The sequence below is a fragment of the Bombina bombina genome, chromosome 5, assembly GCF_027579735.1.
Source record: "Bombina bombina isolate aBomBom1 chromosome 5, aBomBom1.pri, whole genome shotgun sequence".
NCBI lineage: Eukaryota > Metazoa > Chordata > Amphibia > Anura > Bombinatoridae > Bombina > Bombina bombina.
This window is the reverse complement of record NC_069503.1, coordinates 508,893,743-508,918,570: the sequence shown is the minus strand read 5'-3', so window position 1 is coordinate 508,918,570 and position 24,828 is coordinate 508,893,743. Positions and strand designations below refer to the sequence as shown.

The 24,828-nt window shown below is 34.8% G+C and overlaps 1 protein-coding gene across 1 annotated transcript in view; it reads left to right on the top strand.

Moving 5' to 3' along the window:
• The window catches only part of POU6F2 (POU class 6 homeobox 2), a 675,911-nt gene that overhangs the window by 597,141 nt on the left and 53,942 nt on the right, over positions 1-24,828 (top strand). Inside the window, exons 6-7 of the mRNA XM_053714422.1 lie at positions 6,348-6,554; positions 22,134-22,302. Coding sequence (XP_053570397.1) covers positions 6,348-6,554; positions 22,134-22,302 — 376 coding nt within the window. The remainder of the gene's footprint in view (positions 1-6,347; positions 6,555-22,133; positions 22,303-24,828) is intronic.

Genomic DNA, 24,828 nt, shown 5'->3' with positions numbered 1-24,828 from the left:
TTCTATATATAGACATAAAAGAAAAATGAATATAAATAATAACAAATAGGATTTGACACCAACCAAAAGGACATATGAAATTATGACTAAGAAAATATCCCATTGAAAGTTTCCCAAACTCCAATACAATAGATCATAAGAAAATGGGACCTATATATATAAAATAAGAAACTAATATTCAATAAGTAAGAAAGAACAAGGAATTAGATAAGGTAATGAATACAACATTCTCAAGAATTTATAGTTAATATTAGGCAATCAACCTATAGGGACTAAGGGTATAATTTCAAAAGAAGAATATCTATATATGTAGCGCATATTGCTAATTTAGGGGTACACCAGAAATTGTTATATTAGATAGGTTTAGTATAGAAAAGCTATTCAACTATACATTAGAGATACTTTAGAATATATATTAGGTACAATCCAATCATAAGGGATACAACAAACATATCCACCTCTCAGAAAAAGAAGAGCGTTAACATTCTAGCTGATTAATTTTCCAGATAACTTGTAGAATTGTGTTCTTTTAAACAAAAATTTTTTAAGAAAAAGACATAATAGATAATATCTATAAACCTTTTAAAAATAAAAAAGATGTGCCAAAAAGATGAGGTCTTAAACTGTTAAGATCAAAACATCATGAAAAATGCTATGAGAAATGAAAAAAGACAAAAATGTAACTTGTAAAAATACTGGCAACAAAACAGTTAATATGAAGGCGGTAAAAACAACGCTTTAAAAGGCAGAAGATCGATCTTTTCAGGTATCTTGAGAAAGGCTGACAGCCGAAACGCGTAGAAACCTGAAGGAAAGCCACCAGCTACACGCTGCCATCACGAGGAGAGCAAGAACCTGGTAAATCAAAGTCCCTGAAGAGGGAACAAAAGCCAGCTAGAACCAGGGTCCGGAAGAGCGGATCTTTTCCACCTACTATGGTTACCTTGCCAGCAAAAAGAAGCTAAAAACATCAAAGCTGCTGACAAGAAGTCTGTGAGTTTTACCAGCAAAGAGAAACCGGCAGACACAGACCGGCATCACTCGCATGAGAGATTGAAGCCTCCTTTACATTGTCCGGTTAACAGAGGCTGGATGACACAGTACTCCACCGGAACCATCTATTTAGGAGAAACATCTCATTGAAACAGAGCACTGTTTACACGGAGGAAAACAACGAGAAGTAACAACAGCTGAAAAAAACGTATGTAAATAAGATTATAACATCTTAAACAGTTATCACAGAAATATTGGTTTTCTTAAATGAACTTCCTTCACACTGAACTGTATTACAGGACCAAAAGATTGCAACTATATAGTACTGCTATTGTTACTTTGAGTAATTTGCCGGGAAAGTTACATTTTAAAGGAACCTTGGAAAAGGATATTTTTCACATTAACTTTTTTTCTTGTAGTCGAAAAAGGCCTTTTAAACTAATATAAGGGATGTTATATGATTAACAAGTACAAAGGGAAAACACTCCAAAACGGAACACTGGTTTATATTTTATATTGTATAACATTGTATTTTAATATAATTATATTCGGATAATGTATAGTGAATTAGAAGCAAGCATTTCTGAGGTCTTATAATAGTCAGCCTTACAAAGACATATTATCAACAGACACCGGTGTATTTTTAGTAATTTTAGAATCTTAAGAGGAATATATGTTTTTACGAATGTTTAGTATAATAAACCCATTTAAATTATCTGGAATATAGTGGTCTATTTATAAGATTGGAATTGTAAAGTGGTTAAGAAGATAGAGAAAGCAAAACCTAAACAGGGGATTTAACCCATACTATTAAAGTGGTAAGAAAAGAGAGTAAAAATCTATAAGGTGGACATAAGGGGTAAATACACACATACACATATTTATATAATCGCCACCACCTGTATACTGTATTCCAGTCATGTGACTGCTATTGAAAAACATTGAGAAGCAGTGCATTTATTAAAATAGCCAATAGGTGGAGCTGTCCGCTTCTGTTGCAGCAAAGCCAAGCAAGCTGAAATTAATCAGTTTAACCAGACCTGAGCTATCGAGCAGATTTCAAAGGAACAAGATCTTCCTGTCTATAAATCAGTCCAGACTGGAATGCATAGAAAGAACTGTTTGCAGAAAAATGCAAGTGAAGTCTGTGTTGTGTGATTATTTTATTAGGTTTATAATGCTGTTTAGCAAATGTTTTTGTTCATTTAACTTAGTTTAATTATATATTTAGTGTTGTGTGATTATTTTATTAGGTTTATAATGATGTCTAGCATTTAAAGTCTTCATTTCAAAGCTTTAAAAATAATGTATTAAGCGTTACTTATGACAATTTTGAGAGGGGACTGGAACCTACCTCCCTCACTTCCCATTAACTTACATTATAAACTGGGTTTCAATTTACAACAGTTTCGATTTACAACCATTCCTTCTGGAACCTAACCCCGGCGTAAACTGAGGGCTACCTGTATTTAAGAAGTATCGATAAATATTGAGAAAGGGACATACATACATATACAGTATATATATATATATATTCAATTGTGTGCAATAGGAATCAGCAGGCTTTTGCGCCACCTTATATTTATAATTAGAAAAACAAATACAAATATATCTATTCAATTTTTTCTGATTTGACTATTGCATAATTCGATTCAAAATATGCAATATTGGAATTAGAAAAAATGTAATTGAATATTACATCTATTACTATTAAATTAAACGAATCTTAGAATGTAGTAGAAACATTCAAAATTTAAAACGAACAAACAAATGTGTTAAAATTTGTTTCATTTTTTGAATTAAATATTCGCCCATCCCGAATTTTGACCTTCCATGTAATTTTATGTGGAAGGCTCCTTTAAGTGATAAATTCACATTTTCTTTCTCTATACTGGTACACTTTTATAGCAAGAAAAGCTAATATGTTTTACAGTAAGAAATAAACACTAAATGGTTTTAGAAGATAAGGAAATCTTTATTTGTTTAAGTGAATTAAAAAAATATATAATTGAAAAATCTGCAGAGCATTGAGTGACAATATTAAAAACAATATATTCAAATCAAATATTAATGAGTTGTTTTTTCAAATATTTGGTAATATTCTCAGCAAACACTAATAAACTACATAGTTTAACGTACTAAACCAGCAGAGGTTTTATGCAGTACATTAAATTTTCAATTTCTTATAAGTTACTAAAGTGCTTCAGTGCTGAACAAATGCGAGATCAGTCAAATATATAATTCTGCTCTACAGTGCTTGCATTAAATAAAACTAAATATATTAAAGGTAAAATAGATTACGTGCTAATTCTGCTATGCATTTTTATACTGTTTATTTCAGTATGAATGCTAGTAATATTTTATTCACTACCTATGAATTTAAGAGGTCCAGGCTATGCAATTTTTGAAGATACATTTATTTAGTAACTTATTACTATTATCTGAAATAGTACTTGAAAGGCAAAATATGTTATTTGTAACGTGTTGTTAATAAAATATACAATGCTGAAAACAATAGAATGTGTGTAATTATAGTCCTATGATAGTGCAAAAAACATTTAAAGGACATTACAATGTCTTATTTTTCTGTACAGAGTGTACTTTGTCATGTTAATGAGGGCCTGATATACAAAACCTCGCTGGCATGTAGAGCAATCATGCAAAATCTTTGGGATTTTTTTTAGATCTTGTATTGTAATGTATGAGTTTCTGTTTCACATGAAGAACACTACATATCACAATAAACATTTATTAAGATAACATTTACATTTGTGTTTCAATTTTTTTTTTTTTAAAGGGACATTAAACACTAAATAAATGCTAAATAAAATGATGCATTCAAAGAATAGATTAGTCTGAGAATAACATGTAGATGTATTTTTTAAAGTTTTATTAATTGTTTAAATATTGGCAAAATAAGTGTAAATTTTCAGTGTATATAAAACAATGGGAGCTTCCATGTTGTAACTTAGGTTACCTTCTCTGCTGTGGCCGATTAGGGACAGTTATAAATAGGTTACTAGAGTGTGCAGCCAATGGCTGTGTGGAATATAACAGTGTTCTGCACTTCCATTTCTAACAGGAACTAAAAAGCTCACAATTTCAAAATGGAATTAAAGGAAAAGGGGGGCAAAATAAATAATGAAAGTATATTGCAGAGGGTTTTTTTATATATATATGCAATTTAATATTTTATGTTACCATCTTAAAGTGTTTAATGTCCTTTTAAGGTCCTCACCTTACCAACAAGACCTCTTAGATCATCTCACCTGAGCAGCAAGGTTTTGAATATCAGGCCCCTAGAGAGGCCACAAAGCAAATTCTGAAACTTGTTTTTTTTTTCTCAAAATGCTAGGTTACTTTTGGTTTTTGGTCTCTCTAAGGAGTGTAGGGTATGCATCATTTCTACACACAGGCAAGAGATGTTTGTGTCACTCTTAAGTAGAATAGAATTCCACAATAAATTAATATAAACAAACTCTGGATCATTTAATTCTGCACTTAATAACTGGAGGTGAACTGGCTCAGTAAATTATTACCTATTAATGGGTAGATTACGTCACAATGACCATAGCAGTCACAACCTTACATAAGAATTTGCATTGAGTCTAAGGGGCATATTTATCAAAGTGCGAGCGGACATGATACAATGTAGCGTATCATGTCCGCTGCATATCGATAAATGCGAACAGCATACACTATCGGCATTTATCATTGCACAAGCAGTTCACCAGAACTGCTTGTGCAATACCGCCCCCTACAGATTTTCGGCCAATCGGCCGCTAGCAGGGGTGTCAATCAACCCGATCGTATTGATTTCTGTCCGCCACCTCAGAGCAGGCGGACAATTTATGGAGCAGTGGTCTTTAGACCTTCATAACCTGAAGGTTCGCCGGAAACAAAGGGCATCAAGATCCATTCGGAGCTTGATAATTCGGCCCCTCGGTATAGTGGTAACTTGTCATTCTTCATAGAGCACAGAGTAGTTAGCAAAGAATATTGCATTAATCTAGACAGTCTAGAGGTTGTGAATATTGTATCTCATTCTTAGAAATTGCTATTAATGTGATTTACTGTATTTTTAACCATTTAAGGTACATTAAACTTTGAGGTACAGCTATGGTAGCAAGGTTACTGCTTACCATGCTATTATTTTTCCTCCTGTGTCTGCAGCTCTCTTTAAAGCCTTCTCTTATTTTAATCTCTTACAGGTGCCGTTTGCAGAAGCTGCACATTTTCATACTCAGCACGGCCATTTTGAAGCTCACATATACTTGCACCTTGTGACAGAAGCAGTGCACATACAAAGATCAGTGATCATTTGTGCACAATACCAAGTGGAAGCTTTACAATTCAGGGGCTACATTTCTCTATATCACTGATTTTCAAACCTGTCCTCATGCCTCCCTACCAGGCCACATTTAGAGGATATCTAAACTGGAGCACAGGTGAAATAATCAGCTGATAAGTAAACATTGTTATTTTACCTGCTCTTATTCAAGGCAATCCTGAAAACCTTTCCTATTGGGTAAGGCTGAGGACAGGTTTGAAAACCAATGCTTTATATTATCCCTGAAGTTTTTTGCTTCTGTCAAAGGGAGTGAACATACGTAAGCTCCAAGATGGTGGCACCTAGAATGAAGCTGCAGTGCTTCATCAACCGGCACATTAAAGGGGTTCATTTAAGGGAACCACTTTGAAGAAAGCATCAGAAAGTTGAGGAAAAACAAAAGCATGGTAAATAGAAGTCATACTTCCTTTAATTAAAAAAAATCCATGGATTGACTTTACGAGCAATCTGGGAGGTGGATATATATTAAGATGTAAATGATTATTGAGTATTGGTTTTGCTAGCATATTGCTCTTTAAACAGTAGCATGGATTTAACCGAATGCCTTGCAGAGAGGATCAGGGCACAAAGTAATCACTTGCATATTCTAGTAATTGTAGTGATTGTTGTGGCAAGTTTTATTTCCAGGTACATTGTACATTTGTGCCTTAAAGGGTTATGAAACCCACAATTTTTCTTTCACGATTCAGATAAAGCATTCAAGTTTAAACAACTTTTTAATTTGCTTCTATTATTAATTTTTCTTTTGTTTTCTTGGTATATTTTGTTAAAAAGCAGGGACGTATGCTTAGGAACCGACCCATTTTTGGAGCACAATCAAAGTAAATTGGAAACTTTTTTTTAAATGGTTTGCTCTGTCTGAATCACAAAAGAAAAGTTTGGAGTTTTATATCCCTTTAATGTGAAAGTCTCTACTGTTTCAACATTGCAAACATACTCTTCATCATGATCATCATCATTATTATCAAACACAGTTTGAAACAACAAGTTCTTCTCCATGCAGATAATTGGAACTATTCCACTTATGCCAAATTCGGTATCATCTAATCAAGCTGGAGGAGGAGCTCAGGGACTTCAAGTACAGCCAATAACCCCACAACTACTGACCAATGCCCAGGGTCAGATTATTGCCACAGTAATCGGGAATCAAATCCTGCCCGTGATCAACACCCAGGGAATAACGCTGTCACCGCTCAAATCGGGACAACAGGTAATTCATTTTCTTCTTGTCTACAACTTCCTGGTTGGTAAAAAAAATAAAAATAAAGCATGAGGAAGCCAAAATTTTAGTCTATATTTTTGCTAATAGTGACCTTTTTAGAAGGCTTATCAGGTTCAACTGAATGCTGAATATTTGATAGATATATTAGTAAAGGGCAAGTTTAAAAAACTAGCTGACAAAAATGTAATTCACAAAAATGTGAAACAGTATAAGATATCAGCATATCTAGAAATCACACTGTTTGAGAGGTATGGCCTACTTCCTGCCTGCAGCCTATTTGGAGTTTTGTGTTACATCAACAAACAACAGTTTCTCATTATACATTTAAAATGGTTGTCTAGAACTGATAACATATAAATTAGCCATCTCTGGTAACCAAAACTTTCACCAAACAAAACAATTTAAAGTAATATACTATTGCAAACTTGACATGCTTTCCATTGTAAGATCATTTCATTTTTGAATTACTTATCCTAACTTGATCAAAATCCTTTAGAAAAGCTTATCAAATGATTTATCTACAAAAATCTCCATATACTTTAATGGTGTTTTTTTTCTACATTTTATTATATAGGATTTTCTAAAGAATTTTGAACAACCCCAAGTAACCTAGGATCAGTAATGCAAAAATGACACACTATAACAAAGTAAAAGAGGTCTCTGTTTCTTTAAATGTCATTTAAAGGGACATGTAATTTAAAGTTTTTCTTTCATAATTCAGAGAAAGCATAACATTTTTAAAAACATTTCCAGTTTGCTTCTATTTTCACATTTACTTTGTCCTCTTGATATTCTTTGCTGAAAAGCAGTTAGGTAGTCTCATGAGCATGAATGTGTCTGGAGCACTGTATAGTAGATATTGTGGCAAAATACTTTTTAAAATTTTTAAAAATGATATATATTGGCAAAATGTATATCATGAGTGTTTGCTGCCATATAGTGCTTTAGGCACATGCATGCTACCTACCTTGGTATCCTCTTCAACAAATAATAACTTGAGAGATAAGAAAATGCCATAATTAATAAAAAGCTAGATTACAAGCGGAGCGCAAAATTTTAGAGCTACTATGTGCTAACATTGCTTGAGTTAAATTAAATAGCGCTTTATTTTGATGCTCATGTTAAAAGTTCAAAGTAATATTTTATCACGAAAGCGAAAATATAGGGAGCACTAACATCCGGATATTAAATAGCATGGGTGCTCTAAATCATTTAGATAATAGACTTTTATGGATGTGCATTTAAATACCTCATGTTGGAAATCATGCAAGAGCAAAGCTGGAGGTGGGTTGACCTCCTCTCCGGTGGTAGAGTTCTTTACTTATTTTTATACTATGGTTTTATAATTAAATATAGTTAAAAACCCTGTGCACATACATGCATATACACCTTTGAACTTTTCCCAGTCTGTACCATGTAATATAACATATCCCTTTAAATGAGTGTTAAGCCATTTTTTTAATTAGAAAATTGAGGGGCCAATTTATCAAGGGCCGAATGGCCCCTAGGAATGGGCAAATGTGTTTATATTCGAATTTGAATGTTAGAACGCATGTTATTGTAGAAATTCGATTTACATAATAGAATGTTGATAAGAACGAATATTCTTAAAAATTCGATTTTTGAATGTTATTTACAGTTTTCAAATGTCACATTCGAATTCGAATGTCACATTCGAATTCGAATGTCACTTTCGAATTCGAATATTACATTTATAAAACACAATTGTAGACTAGAAACACTATTTCGAATTCGAATGTCACATTGAATCGAATATCACATTCGAATTTGAATATTACATTTATAAAACACAGTATTAGATTAGAAATACTATTTCGAATTCGAATGTCACATTCAAATCGAATATCCAATTCGAATCAAATATCACATTCTAATCGACTATCACATTTATTAAACACAGTTGTAAACTAGAAATACTATTTTGAATTTGAATGTCACATTCGAATTTGAATATCACATTCAAATTCGAATATTACATTTAAAAAACACAGTATTAGACTAGAAATACTATTTCAAATTCAAATGTGACATTCGAATGTAGCATTCGAATTAGAATATTATATTTATTAAACACAGTTGTAGACTAGAAATACTATTTCGAATTTGAATGTCACATTCGAATTCAAATATTACATTTTGAAATTGAATGAATACATAGCTAAACATTCTATTATTCTAACGAATATTTTAGAATTTTATTAAAAAATTCGAAAGTGAAAATTTGAAAATAGAATATTAGAATGTTATTTAAACATTTGAAATTCGATTCGAACGAACGTATAAAAATTTGTTTTAAATTTCGAATTTTTAGAAACTTTCGCCCATCCCTACCCCTGATGCCCCTGTTTCCGCACAGCATTAAGACCTCTTGGTTTTAAGGTTTGTAGCTTATTATTTCAGTACATTTCCCTGGCCTTAAGGAGGTGCTCCCTGTCGCCACCCCTCCTAGGGGTGTTTATACTTTCGATAATTTGAAAGCGCAACTGTCTGATGTTATGACCATGGAAGTGTGAGGAGACAGGGGCATCTTTTTTATTACACCTTATGTTAAATTTGTGTTCCGTGATGCGCTCCCTGGCTTCTCTACATGACTCGCCAATATAATAAAGGCCACACGGACATTTTATAAGGTATATTATATACTTTGATCTACATGTTAGAAATTGTTTTATTTTATATTTTGTACCTTGTATAGGATGATAAACATATTCTCCCTTAATCATGGAGTTGTAATAGCTGCAGCTTAAGCATGGATAGCAACCTGTCTTTCCTGGGCCTATAGTTTTTTGTATGCACTGCCCATTGGTTTATGGTCTTTTAAAATGTGCCAATGTTTTTTGAGGATTCGATTAATTTTGTTACTCATATCGTTATATTTACTTACAAAGATTAACCTCTCATTTTTCCCTTCCTTTTTCCCCCCTCCACCTGTGGGGAAATAGCATCCTGTTTTTGTTGATTTAATAGGTGATTTGGATAGCCCCTTTTTTTCAATTTATTTGCCATTTCTTCTAGTCTTTTGTCACACTGTTGAGGACCACAAACTATTCTCTTTACCCGTGTAAACTGACTTTTGGGCAATGCTTTAAACACATTTGGGGAGTGATAGCTATCGTACCTCAAAAGGCTATTTTTATCTGTTGGCTTAGTATATAAATCTGTTTTTAGGAAACCATTCTCTTTATAGACTATTGTGTCCAAAAAATTAACAGATGTTTCACTAGCCGTCAAAGTAAATTTTAATCCCAAGAGAGAAGTATTGAGATCATCAACAAAGGCTAATAGATTCTCAATGTCACCCCTCCACACACCAAAAATATCATCTATGTACCTCCACTAGGAGGCGCCATAGAGCACGAACAGTTTGTGAGTGTACACAAAGTGCTCCTCACAGCTGCCCATGAAAATCTTGGCGTATGTAGGGGCGACATTGGAGCCCATAGCTGGGCCCTGTTTCTGCAGGTAAACGGTATCTTTAAAGAGAAAGTAATTTTGATATGGAATGATGTCAAGTAACTATATAAGGAAGCTAATTTGATCCTCAGTGTAAACGCCCTCAGATCTTAATAAAGTTTGTACTGATGCTGCTCTATTCACATGTTTAATGATGTGTACAGGCTACATACATCTAGAGTATAGATAATACATTTATCACCCACATAGCTGCAGCATATCATGTCGGACAGACATTGATACGTCGGCCCCAATTTATGAAATATAAGTGAAATTCTTTATTTTTATTTATGTTCTTATGTTGTATTATGCATGTCACTGAAATGGTGTGTGCCAATTTGACAGTGATATCTCTCTCTCTCTCTCTCTCTCTCTCTCTCTCTCTCTCTCTCTCTCTATATATATATATATATATATATATATATACACAGTACATATATATATATATATATATATATATACTGTATATATATATATATATATATAGAGAGAGAGAGAGAGAGAGAGAGAGAGAGAGGGGATATATATATATATACATGTACTGTATATATACAATATATTTTACCTACCTTATCAAACAAGAAGCTGAAATTCTGCTTTGGTATGCAGTATGCAATACCATCTATTCTTCTATGCACAGTTGTGTGATTGTTTTTTTTTTTTTTTACTAACAGCAGAAGATCAAGTTCTTATTATATATGTTTAGTGGTATGGTTTTCATGGTTGTAGAAAATTCCTTAAAGCATCATTAAGTAGGTGATGAGATATGTGACATCCCTTGCAGCATGGACCAATTGGATTTAGTGTGTAAGACTTTATATAAAATATTCTTGCTGCATTAGTAGCCCTTAGGCAGTCATGGGGATAGCTGTTTACAGGTTATTGGCTTTGCATTTCATAATAAAAGAAATGAATTTTACTCATGCTGAGTACTGCTGAAAATACTTAGGCGCTCATTCATCAAAGTCCAAAAGAAGTCACACTGAATGACTCTGCATCGTTCCTGACTGGTGCAGGCAGTTCTTTATATTAGAGCCAATTCTTTGTCAAATATTGATATGAAATGTCTGGGATTTTATAAGCTGTGTCAAACTGGTATATTTTCTATGAATTAATTTACACAGCTTTTAAGGTAAGCGTATTATGTCATCCAATGAGAAAATAATGTTTATAGTTATATACAATAAAGTTTTCAAACAATGAAGAGCCAAATCCATCACGTTAAAGGGACAGTAGATGTTAAATAGTTGTGTCTTTGTTTCTAAAGTGTATACCTTTGACTGTATCCTTGATGTGTACATTATAAACTGAGGTGCATTTTAATATGAAAAAAGCCTCATTGTGAATTTGCTGTTTACAAAGTGAACTGGATTGAAGGGTGGATGTGGGCAGCAAGTCTGCAGAAGCTAGTCGGATACTCCCATTGCTGTGGTAATTAAATGGGATGATGGGTACATTTCTCACTAGCTTATCTGAAGGCTCGCTGGAAACAAGGGGCATCCAGCTCTATACGGAGCTTGATATATTGACCCCATTGTGGCAGCAGTGACTGTAACCGCACTGTAACAAACTTGTTCCATATTAATAACACGTTTGTTACAGTGCGGTCACAATATTAAAAGTATAACACGTTCAGACAGTGAGGAACTTATATTGACAATAAATAAATGAATGAAATTAGAAAGTCTTCTATGAAACAATATCACATACACTAAAACTTCTTGCTAAAAAAGACAATGCGCCAAAAGTAAAATACAAGATTTTTAAAATCAACATGACTTAGAATACGTATTATAGCATTATACAATAAAGTACATATAAATACCGCATTGTATATGCATGTATATGATACCCACAAACCCCCAGCTATTATAGGCTTATAATTGATGTCCTAGTTTCACTATTGTATTGTAACAAAAGGTATTGAGTTTCTGTTGACACATGTAAATTGTATTTCCATACAATACTGTGTAAAGGGATAATTTTACATTACATCTTTAATGTATACAAAGATGTATAGTAAAATGTCTGTCGGTGAGACTGCAGCAAACATTGATTTAGCCCTATTGAGAAATTTCACCGGCAATCTCAATCCTGTGAAAGATCCCTTCTAAATATATAGCCACTTCAATGATGCTTCCATCATCGGGTGCCCATAGCGAGCTAAAAATACGTGCATGCTCCTGAGCTAATATAAGCCTACCAAGGTTTATTCTTCAATAAAGGATACAAGAGAATAAAACAAATTGCTAACAGAAGTTAGCAAAAATTGGGGAAGTTGTTTTAAATTGCATGTTCCATCTGAACCATGAAACTTTAGTTTTGACTTTACTGTCCCTTTAAGGGTTTTGCTACATACCTTCTTGCAAGTGAGTTATTTTATTTATTTTAGCAAAGCCATTTTATATATAACAAGCTGACCAGCCATGAAGAACAGATTTGTAAATAACTTTAAACCAACATATAAAAGTTTGGTATTTATAAAACATTTTTAATTATTATATATATGTCTAATTTTTATCAGATAGTGTTTATATGAATATAACACTATATTTTAATGTTTGGTCAAACTTTTTTTTATTGTATCTCTTTATGTGAGGTCTTTAGTCCTGCTACCCTGACTCACATTAAATTCGATTGTGTAAATGTGTTTACTCACATTAAATTCGATTGTGTAAATGTGATTACTTTCAATTTGTGTACTGCGCAGATTAATGCGCCTGCGATATTCTGATGTTGCTTGTGCATAAACATTAGCATGCCATTTGTAATCTAGCCCTGTATAATTAAGAAACATGAAATCCATTTTTTTCTTGATTCCTGAAGAGTAAGAGTAAGAGTGCCAAACCCAATGCACGCAGAGTTGGACTTCAGATATCATGACCGCGTTAACATATTTTCCTCATAGACTTCAATGGAAAGCGCAAACTGGAAAAAACTAACACCTATACTCGTGCACTAACCCGACCGCGTTTAACCAAGTGTGCTAAACCCAACATGAATTATGAATATTTTACATTCCAATGTTCTTCACATCGAAGAATATGTTCTATTTATTGTTATATATTATATATATATATAATTATTATTTTGCAAAATATATATATATATATATATATATATATATATGTTAGAGTCCTTTTTTTGTCAAACACCTTATACCTCTTATACCATATATCTCTGAGGCTCTTATTAATTATTTTTTAAAAAATATTTGTTATCAGGTAGTCTTTATGTGAGGATAACTGTACATTTAAATGTATTTATGTTGTGTTTAATACAACTTATTTTACTCACTACCCTTTACGCTAGTTCTTCAGTCATGCTAACCCAAAGGGAACAAATAACTATTTTTTTTTTGTGATTCATAGAAAAGTTGATGATGCTATGCAGTTGAATATTTTATTTTTAAACATTTTAAAAATATTAATAATCTTTAAAATGCAAAAATAAGTGTTTATTTATTTGGCCTATTAATTAAGAAGGATTTTGTACAGCATATCTTTTTTTTTCTTTTTTTTTTACTGAAAATTCAACATTCAAATGAAATCACTGTTGACGGATGGTGAATATCTCTCTCAAATTACCATTTATTACTTAGAGGAAGCTTGACATCTGCTACATAAGTATCCATTATAATTTAGCATTTTTTTAAATTTGCTTTGTTAGGTGCTTAATGGTTGTGGTTTGTAAACTACTTTATAGAGAGTTTCTAATGAAACTTTGACATTATAGCAGGGGGAAAAATACATTTAGGCAACTGAGAAATGTCAAATAATGTGTTTTATTTTTGTACAATTTCCCCCTTGACTTTTTTCAGCAGGAAGTCCCAGATATGGCCCTTCTCAGCAAGAGATCGCCTCGCTTATTACCACTCTCAACGTAAACAAAGCCTTGTTGGCATGGCAACCCATTCTTTTGAAGTACTAAAAAAGAGCAAGATTAAAGTGTACTGGAAAAATATATATATATTTTTTTCTTTTGCCAAGTTACTCATCAGATATTGGCAAAGCACAAAATAAGTCTGAAAAACCTAGTTTGAAAGTACAGTAAATTGCTGATGATGCTAATTTACAGCAAATAACATGTTTAAAGGCTTTTAGTAGCTAAGTATCAAGTGTGATGTTGTAATGTAATTGATGATTTTTACTGTAGCGCTAGTTATTCCAAATATCAATAGAACGGAAACGCCAAATTAAATGTTTTAGTCTTTGGGGTCTATTTATGAAGCAGCGGATGCTGCTTCCAACCCACTCCACTTCAGTTTCACCTGAAGCGGAAGTAAAGAAGCAGCGGTCCTAAGACCAATGCTTCTTAACTCGTCCGCCACCTCTGAGGTGGCAGACAGAAATCCGCCTAATCGAATACGATCTGGCTGATTGACACCCCCTGCTAGCGACCAATTGGCAGCAAATTTGTAGGGGGTGGTATTGCACAAGAACTGCTGGTGCAATGATAAATGCCGACAGCGTATGCTGTCAGCATTTATCGATGTGCGGAGGACATGAGCCACTATATTGGATCATGTCCGTCTGCAAATTAATGAATGGACCCCTATATCTCATTATAGGTAGTATCAGAACTCTTCAAATGCTTTATAGTTGATTATTGTTGTCAATTCAAGTTTCTAAATCTGGAGCTATAAGTTACAGCTGTAATTATGTCTAGCTAGTGGTGTATTTAGTATTTATGCTGATATATATATATATATATATATATATAAATATATATATATATATATATATATATATAAAACACGGAAGAGGACTGCACTATCATACCAGACCGGGTGCACATCCCATGACCCTGCAACATGCTCAGCCCTGGGTGCTCACGGGCACTCACAGGAAGCTGTGCTGTCCCCCAGAGTCACAGGCAGTTAACCCCAGACAGGTCTGGGTGCAAGAACCATAGGGAAAATTACAAAACAAATTAATACAACACACAGAGAAAGTCCAGCACTCACTTACAAGCTCTCAGCTAAGATTTAAAAGCAAAAATGGAAAGGTTAGTTATCGCATTTGGCCAAATGGGACAAGCCCAGGTCCAGTCTTAGCTGAGAGCTTGTAAGTGAGTGTTGGACTTTCTCTGTGTGTTGTATTAATTTGTTTTGTAATTTTCCCTATGGTTCTTGCACCCAGACCTGTCTGGGGTTAACTGCCTGTGACTCTAGGGGCAGCACAGCTTCCTGTGAGTGCCCGTGAGCACCCTGGGCTGAGCATGTTGCAGGGTCATGGGATGTGTACCCGGTCCGGTATGAGAGTGCAGTCCCCTTCCGTGTTTTGTATATGTCAAGGCTAGGGTGCTTACATAAGCCTGTGCACCCTTCCCTTGTTCCCAGTTTGTTTGGATTTGAGAGCTTGCATTGTGTGGCTGTTTTAGGGTCCCAGGTATTGAAAGGACCTTGATGTGGTACCTGGGCTTGTCCCATTTAGCCAAATGCGGTAACTAACCTTTCCATTTTTGCTTTTAAATCTTAGCTGAGAGCTTGTAAGTGAGTGCTGGACTTTCTCTGTGTGTTATATTTATATATATATTCACAACTAAAGGTGCACCACACTAGATTGCAGTGGCTCAATTAATTATAATAAATTTAATAATTAGAGAGCATAGGAATGGGAACATAAATGCTTGTGCAATGCCGCCCCCTGCACATTTGCAGCCAATCGGTCGTTAGCAGGGGGTGTCAATCATCCTGATCGTATCTGACCACGATGGTTACAGTCCGCCCCCTCAGAGGTAGCAGGCGAGTTAAGGATCAGCATCCTTAAGACCGCTGCTTCTTAACTCGTTTCCATCGAGACGAAAGGCTCACACAGAATAAGCAGCATCCGCTGCTTCATAAATGTACCCCCTTGAATCTAGCCCATTGTATTTATTAATATTAGGTAAGAGGGAGGCAATATAGTTAGTCCACTTTAGTCCCCTGATGCACCTATAAAATAAATAGGCATTTGAATGTTTACATATTCTCTAAACAGGCAGTTTATGGCATTGTTGCTGACAGATGTTATTTAAACTATTTAACATTTATATTATCCAAATTAGAAGTTTACTGTTGGTTTTGATGTGTGTGCATGCAGGTGTGTGTATGTATCTCAATTGGACCAGGTATTCTCTTAGGGAATTATAGAGCACCTTATAGGCATTTTCATTCTTAGGGTCTCCTTCATGACCAATGAAAGGACCAGTAAATACTGCAGATTTACATAATTAACAAATGCATAATAAAAAGACAATACAATAGCACTTACAGGCCAAATTATCAAGCTCCGAATGGAGCTTGATGCCCCTGTTTCCACGCGTACCTTCAGGCTCGCCGGAAACAGCAGTTATGAAGCAGTGGTCTAAAGACCGCTGCTCCATAACTTGTCCGCCTGCCCTGAGGCTGCAGACATGAATCCGCCCGATCCTATACTATCGGGCTGATTGACACGCCCTGCTAGCGGCTGATTGGACATGATATGCTACATCGTATCATGTCCGCTCTTACTTTCTTAAATCGACCCCTTAGTCTGAACTTCCAATGAGTAGTAGATTTTTTTCTGATAAATTTCAGTTATGTCTATTGCCACTCCCCTTGTATCATGTAATAACCATCAGCCAATCACAAATTAGTATATGTATGTTCTGGGAATTCCTGGAAATGCTCAGTAGGAGCTGATGATTCATAAAGTGTAAATATTAAAAGACTGGCGCACTTTTGTTATAGAAAAATTATTGGAAAGTTGTTTAAAATTGTGTGCTCTGTCTGAATCATGAAAGTTAAATTTGGACTTGAGTGTCCCTTTAAGTGATATAGTTTCATACTCTGCTCTTGTTTTAAAATGAAAAGGACATAAAATACTTATTTCTATTTATTTATTTTTCTAAAAAACTAATGGTGAACTAAAACCTTTTTTTTTCTTTTCATCTCTGGTGGGCTTGCCCACTAACAGAGCTATAGGAACTGTACTTATCAGCCAGCAAACTATTGTCCCCAAGGATGAGTTGTACAAAAACATACACTTTCTGTTAATTTCATATACAGTACATTTAAACAACATTAACTTAATATTTTTTCTATGCAAACAATAATTTATAACATTTAAAAGAATAGAAAGGGGAATATTGAAATTTGATCATAGGGCATGGAAGAGAAAAGTATGAAGTTTTTTTTTTATACAGTGTTTTTATTAATATATATATTAATATATGTCTTAATATTTTATTTATATATATATTTATATATGTGTGTGTGTATGTATATAGATAGATAGAAATATAGCTATAGATATTTATAAATATATAGATATATATTTTATTATTTGTTTATTGTTTAAATTTTTGCAGTTCTGGTTTGCATCTTGCTTTCTTTTATTGTATGCTTCCAGAACGTTTCCCTTCTCTCACTCATCTGATATTGATGAATATTCCAGGGTAGAAAGCAGAGTATATGGGTCCTGTACAAATGCATGAAGAATGACAGAATACTTTCTCGTTTGGCAGTTGTAGCTATAGCGTTTATATGAGGGGATGCAAGCAGATTAATTAAAAGTGCCCTCTAGTGGTCAAAATTCTCTACCAGGCTCATTATTTTCGTTCATGTGCTATTCTGTGCAGATGATACAAATACATATAGAAAGAAAGCTACTAAGTTGTTGTTCATTCCTGGCTGAGGGCTTCTCATTCAGTATCTATGCAGATGATTAGTTAATACAGTATATCAATCAGCTATTCATTAGTGCCTGATTATTCAAAGATCTTACAGATTTAATGATTCTCTAGTAAATCTCACTACTACTATGAAGCTCCTGGTGGAATTTTCAAAAAACAGTTTTACCTTTAGAACAGTGTGTCTCAGAAATTGTTCTCTGCATTAAAGTATATGACAGAGATGCATATCTTACAATAATGCTCACAAACAGTAATTTAAAAATCATATACAACTAAGTATAACATTGAAATAAAAAGATATAAAGTAAAAGCGTTATGCTTAAATCCCATTAAGAACGTAACAAACTTGTTCCACAAAAATAATATTTTATGGAAAAATGAAAATTCAAATTGAAATTACACAGGAATTTTTTTTTAATGTACACAAAAAAAAAAAACACTTTAAAAATGTATATTTTTGTAACACACAATTAGAAGAATTAAAACGAGTTTCCCGGCCTCTACTAGTAGGAGTTGCATAGGCATAGCTGAAAGTTCTCATCCAAGTCTTCTGTATTCGCTAAACTTTTATACCTGGTGACCTTACTGTTTCATTTGTCTGATTATCTGAAAATACGCGAAACACTTATATATAAAAACACATGCATTAAAAAAATAGAGGCAATTATAAGATATTATTTGCTGAAAACAGGTAATCGAATTTGTATTGTCTGCCGTATTAAAATGCGCCTTCTGCTCTCTTTTTATAGGTAAATAATACATAAAAAAACAGCATTTTTTCTAGTTCTCAAATTTCTGCAATCCCTATTTTTTTTTTAAAAGAGATTTTATTGATGTAAAAATTCCTTTGGCTTTTGAGTCATTTAGGGGTCACATACATCAAGCAGAATGATTTGTAATTTTGTGGGATCTGTCCATCCTTTTAGTACTCAAAACTATAAATAAGACAGATCTCAAATATAAAAGTGACATCTATGTATAATACAATTTAATAAGCTTTTCAAAATCACAGTACCTTCTAAATGTATTATAACTGCGGAACAATGTAGTTGAATTATTATTATTATTTGTGTTTGACCTTCGGTCATCAAATATAAAATACTTCATGCTTAAAGTTCCTTTATTTGTCTGAAGCATTCGGCGTGCTGAGCGCCTCAAGCAGCCCACAGCAGAACGCTATTTTGCTGTGAGGTGATCTTAGCTGATAGCTATTCGGCATGTCGCCAGCTGGCCTGCACGGCTATTGGCTAAGAGGTGGAAACGTCACCTCTCAAGCAAAATAGCATTCTGCCGTGGGCTGCCGTAGGTGCTCAGTGCGGCAAACGCTTCAGACAAACACAGGAACTTTCAGCATGAAGTATTTTATACTTCATGACTGAAAGACCCCTTTATTTGTTCCACCGGTAAATACTAGCGTTTAAAAAAAACTAGGATTTACTATCACTTTAATGTCAGGTAGCCAGCTCATCTGCCTTTTTCTCCTTAGATCCTCTACTACAAATTTTTACTACCTCCTTATGTCTGTTTTTTTAGGTCCTGTTGGTGTTGGCTTTGAAAGCTTAATGGCTCCATTAGGGTTGCTGGTAGCTACTGTAGCTGGAGGTGGGGATAGGGTTATTTTATCTTATCTTAGTAAGTCCTCGGCCTGTAACATTTGCACTCCCAAGGTTGATAATTTTCTGTATGGCTCATTACATTGGTGTCTTATGGTTTAGAGTTTGCTGGTATATCTCCTAGCGGCAAGAGATCATGGCCCATTTTTCTGAGTACAAAGTCCTTAAGATTTACATTCAGGCTAATGGATGTCCCCAGGTGGTGCCCTGTGTGTCCTGCCCTGTCGTCTGCTGGCTGAAGATCCCCTGGTGGGTCTCAGTAGGCTCCGCACTGGGTAATGCAGTCCTTGACCTCTAGCTGAAGGGGTTTTGTTTAGCGCCTCAGTTGCTGCCACCAGTTAAATTGACTTCATGATAAGTCTTTACTCCTGTTATGCTATTTATTTAAATAAATGTGACCATGACATGGTCGTATGCCTAGCTCTGTGTCTGCCTTTATTTATTGACTTTGGTTAAGAGTTTGTAATGTAACAAATGGGGTCTTAGCTCTTATGCATTTAACCCCTAATGCTCATAATAAAAGCATGTAAACAACAATAAATGTGAGGTGGGGTAGATGTAGGGATATAACCCAAACATTTGATATTAAAGATAAGGAGATCCTGTATTTTAAAAAAAAAATCTGCCCATGAAATGATAGATTCATTTTTTTTTGCGTTGAATTAAAACAACTTTATAGTTTTTTATGTCTATAAAACTGAGTATTTTGTTTGCTATTTAAAGGTAGGAATACCATATGAACAGCCAGAACAAAAGTTCTCTTATCTCTCAATTTAAAACAATTTTCCACATATGAACCAGGACTATTAAGCTTTTCAAAAATTGGGTTTTAATTTGAAGCTTTGATAAAAGTAAAGAAGGGTTGATCTACCCTTCAAATGTTGGTCTATATTCATAGATGCTAGTGAGGTGCTGAAGGGCTTATCGTGTTCAAAATTAATTTTGCATTTCTTCAGCTATATTTTCTACAGATTAATTAATGGACATTCCAGCCATAAACAACTATAGTTGCATTAAAGGGACAGTAAACATCTTGAACTTTAGTTCAGCATACTAAAAACACTTTGTACTATACATTATTTATTTTGTCCCCCTTTTCATGTTCTTTAGCTCTGAAAAGTTTGCCTTTACTAATTCCCAGAAATGAAAAAGCACCTTGAAGACTTCTTAAGGACAACTCTGCTACATATGTTTCAATTATATGCCTTAACAGATAAAAATTGCAAAACAATTCACTATATACTAACAATATGACTGTGGCTAGCCTTGTTAGCTGCAGACTAAAGCCTTGATTGGCTCCTACAAATGAGGCAAATGGTGGGTAGAGTTTGGCTATTGACAATTGCAGAAAACATGATATTAATTTTTTTCCCCCTTTTTCCAAACCCCTCGCTGGCTGTCCAGTATGTTTGTGGAGGACAGTTAGTGAAACTAGCGGTTGTGTCTTGCTATTTCAAAGCTGACAAGGATTTCATTTTTTTTTAACTTTATTTCTTTTACTTCTTTTGCACATATTAAAGAGGACTGCTCTATTGAGAGGGTTTTATCCTGTTTTACTTCATTTGTTCTGTAAGGATCTGAAGGTGTTTTCACAATATCAGTTTGTTTCACAGTAGAGCTTGTTCTATGTGCTGAAAGGTGAAAGGTTTTGATAGTAGCATCTCCATTGATATTATAATGGAAAGTCACTTGCATTATGGGGACATGTAACCCGTATGCTATTTGTCTTGAAAGTGATGCAGCATATCTGTAAAAAGCTAGAAAATATCGATGAACATCTGTATTTAAATAGGGAAGACATTTTACTTCAAAATTTCTTCTACTCATCGGAGTAAATGCTTTTTGAACCAAGCAGTTGGCATCATCTATTCACACTTTGGGGCCGATTTATCAAGGGCCGAATGGCCCCTGATATCCCTGTTTCTGTGCGAGCCTACAGGCTCGCCGGAAACAAAAGTTATGAATCAGCGGTCTTAAAACCGCTGCTCCTTAACTGGTCCAATGTCTCTGAGGCTGCAGATATACGATCGAGTTGATTGACACCCCCTGCTAGCGGCTGATTGGCCCTGAATCTGCAGGGGGTGGCATTGCACAAGCAGTTCACCAGAACTACTTTTGCAATGTTAAATGCAGACAGTGTACACTGTCGGCATTTAGCGATGTCTGTTGGATATGATAGCCCCATTGGCTTACTGTGATGTTGTGAAAGTTCACCATAATCTCAAGACATTTCCTACTAAACTTCCTTAAACTGAGAAGGGAATTAATATTACTGTGCCTACACATGTCAGATGCATGCTCCTTTGCAAGTCCCAGGACAAACATTCTGATTGGATACTTAAAATTCCTTTACAATGAGATGTATTTACGAAGGAAAATTGAGGTAAAATATCTTCCTTTTCTACATAGAGATGTTCCTGGGATATTTTCTTGTCAGATTTTTACAGATTTGATGCATCATTTGATTTATCATTTGGGTACCATGTCCCTTTAAGTCTCTCCTTATAACAACATAGCCTTATTAACATTATACCAAATTCTTTGATATAGAAAAATTATCCATTTATTGCAAATTCAGACTAGTTAGCACAAATGCAAGATATATTTACTGTTGACAATAATATATTACTATCTACATCATGGAGACAGAACAAAGACGTTCACATATTTCAAATCTAATTCTATTATAATATTAAAGTAGAAAGCCTCTTTGTTACCATCTGTTATACATATATGCTGCCTTCACCACCCTCTGCAATGCTAGAATTCCCATAATTTCTTATGCATATAATCTATTTGCAACTCTCTTTCATTCCACATGTAGCTCCATCAACCAGCACAGACACAGGTGGGACAAATGGCATCACAAGCCAATCTTCTGCACTTGGGTCATAATCAAGGATCTATGTCTCAGAGCCCAGTCCGTCAAGCTTCCTCTTCTTCCTCCTCATCTTCGTCTTCTTCAGCTTTGAGTGTTGGTCAGTTAGTAAGCAGTAAGTATTTACTTTCTATTTAAACTTAACTTTTGGTTGAATTGGTTCTTGTCTTCTTTGCTTTACCTAAAGGGACACGGAACCCAATTTTTTTCTTTCATGAACCAGATAGAGCATGTCATTTTAAACAATTTCTATTATCTAATTTGATTAGTTCTCTTGGTATTATGTGGTGAAAAGTATACCTTGGTAGGCTCAGGGGATTGGAGCTTGCTGTTGATTTGTGGCTGAACATATATGCCTGTCTTCATTGGCTTACTTATGTGTTCAGCTAGCCCCCAGTAGTGCATTGCATACTCCTTCAATAAAGATACCAGAATAAAGCAAAATTGATAATAGATGTAAATTGGAAAGTTGTTTAAAAATGTATGCTCTATCAATGTATGCTCTATCAATGTATGCTCTATCTGAATCATAAAAGGAAAATGTTGGGTTTCATGCCACTTTAACTTGCATGCATCCTTTACACAATCAGCAAATTTTCTATTTTTTTTTCTTAAACAGATAGTTTAAAGAAATAGAGATATTTGACATAGTATGACTTTTCTAAAGGGGCAGTTTAACTTATAATTGTCTGTTGGGATGTATTATGTTATTTACACATATCTTAATCACCTTGATTTGGTTATTTTAAATTTCCTGTTGAAACCACCACCTATACTGAAAATTCCAATAATTCAGTATTGAAATAGAAATGATATGTAAACAAGAATCAGAAGTACAAATCAGCCAACCAGTTGAGGTGGGGAGAGGGCCCAGTCCATTTGAAAGGGTGTCAATGCAGCAACTTTGAATACAATAAACTCTAATCTGCTGATTGCTTGTGTTTATTGTCCTTTAAAAATAAACAATTCCAAATATGATTTACAGGATATATATATATATATATATGTTTTATTTTCCACTTTAATATGTTTTGATTTGCCTTAACTTGTATTTTCCTTTAAGATTCCAGCAGCTTCTTTAACCCCTTTGCGACGAGGACGTGTCAGGCACGTCCTACAAAAAAATACCCTTAAGGACCAGGACGTGCCTGACAGGTCCTCTGGGGTTTGAAGTGCTGGAAGCGATAATGATTGATTCCAGCTGCTTCCAGGGTATTGTAGTGATGCCTTGATATTGAGGCATCACTGCAATACCCTTTTTAAACCACTGATGCAGAGAGTGCCACTCTGTGGCCCTCCCTGCATCGGCCATTGATGGTCAATCGTTGGTGGGTGGGAGCAGCAGCAGGGAGGCGGTGAGCGGCCCATCAAGTGCTGGTTCCGGTTCCTGTGTACACTGATGTGTGTGTGTTCATATGCGGGCGTGGCGGGGTGTGTGTGTGTGGCGTGTGCCCGCGCGCCACATTTACACATGACAAATTTAAGAAGGCACATAAAGGAGGGAGAGGGAGGGAGAGGAAGGGGGGATATTAAATATTGGCCAAGGGATCTGAGAGGGAAGGGGGAGGGTATTGAGGGGAGGCAGCTACACTACAGAAAAAAAACTTTATTTTTAATATAAAATTAAAAAACCACACACTTTTTTGGGCAAACTGGGGTACTGGCAGACAGCTGCTAGTACCCAATATAGCGGCAAGTAGGTAGATGGTGGGGGGAGGGTTAGAAAGTTTGGGGAGGGAAGAGAGCTGTTTGGGAGGGATCAGGGGGTGGTATGTGTCAGGAGGGAGGTTGATCTCTACACTAAAGCTAAAATTAACCCTACAAGCTCCCTACAAGCTACCTAATTAACCCCGTCACTGCTGGGCATAATACAAGTGTGGTGCACAGCGGCATTTAGCGACCTTCTAATTACCAAAAAGCAAAGCCAAAGCCATATATGTCTGCTATTTCTGAACTAAGGGGTTCCCAGAGAAGTATTTACAACCATTTGTGCCATGATTGCACTAACTGTTTGTAAATAATTTCAGTGAGAAACCTAAAATTGTGAAAAAGTTAGCAATTTATTTATTTGATCGCATTTGCGGGTGAAATGGTGGCATGAAATATACCAAAATGAGCCTAGATCAATACTTTGGGTTGTCTACTACACTACACTAAAGCTAAAATTTAACCCTACAATCTCCCTACATGCTCCCTAATTAACCCCTTCACTGCTGGCATAATACACGTGTGGTGGCGCAGCGGCATTTAGCAGCCTTCTAATTACCAAAAAGCAATGCCAAAGCCATATAAGTCTGCTATTTCTGAACAAAGGGGATCCCAGAGAAACATTTACAACCATTTGTGCCATAATTGCACAAGTGGTTTGTAAATACTATCAATGAGAAAACCTAAAGTTTGTGAAATGTTTGTGAAAAAATGAACATTTTTTTTTATTTGATCGCATTTGGCGATAAAAATGGTGGCATTAAATATACCAAAATGGCCCTTGATCAATACTTTGGTTGTCTACTAAACAAAATATATATACATGTGAAGGGTTATTCAGGGACTCCTGACAAATATCAGTGTTCCAATGTAACTATCGCTAATTTTTGAAGAAAAAAATGGTTGGAATAGCAAAGAACATGTAAACATAAAG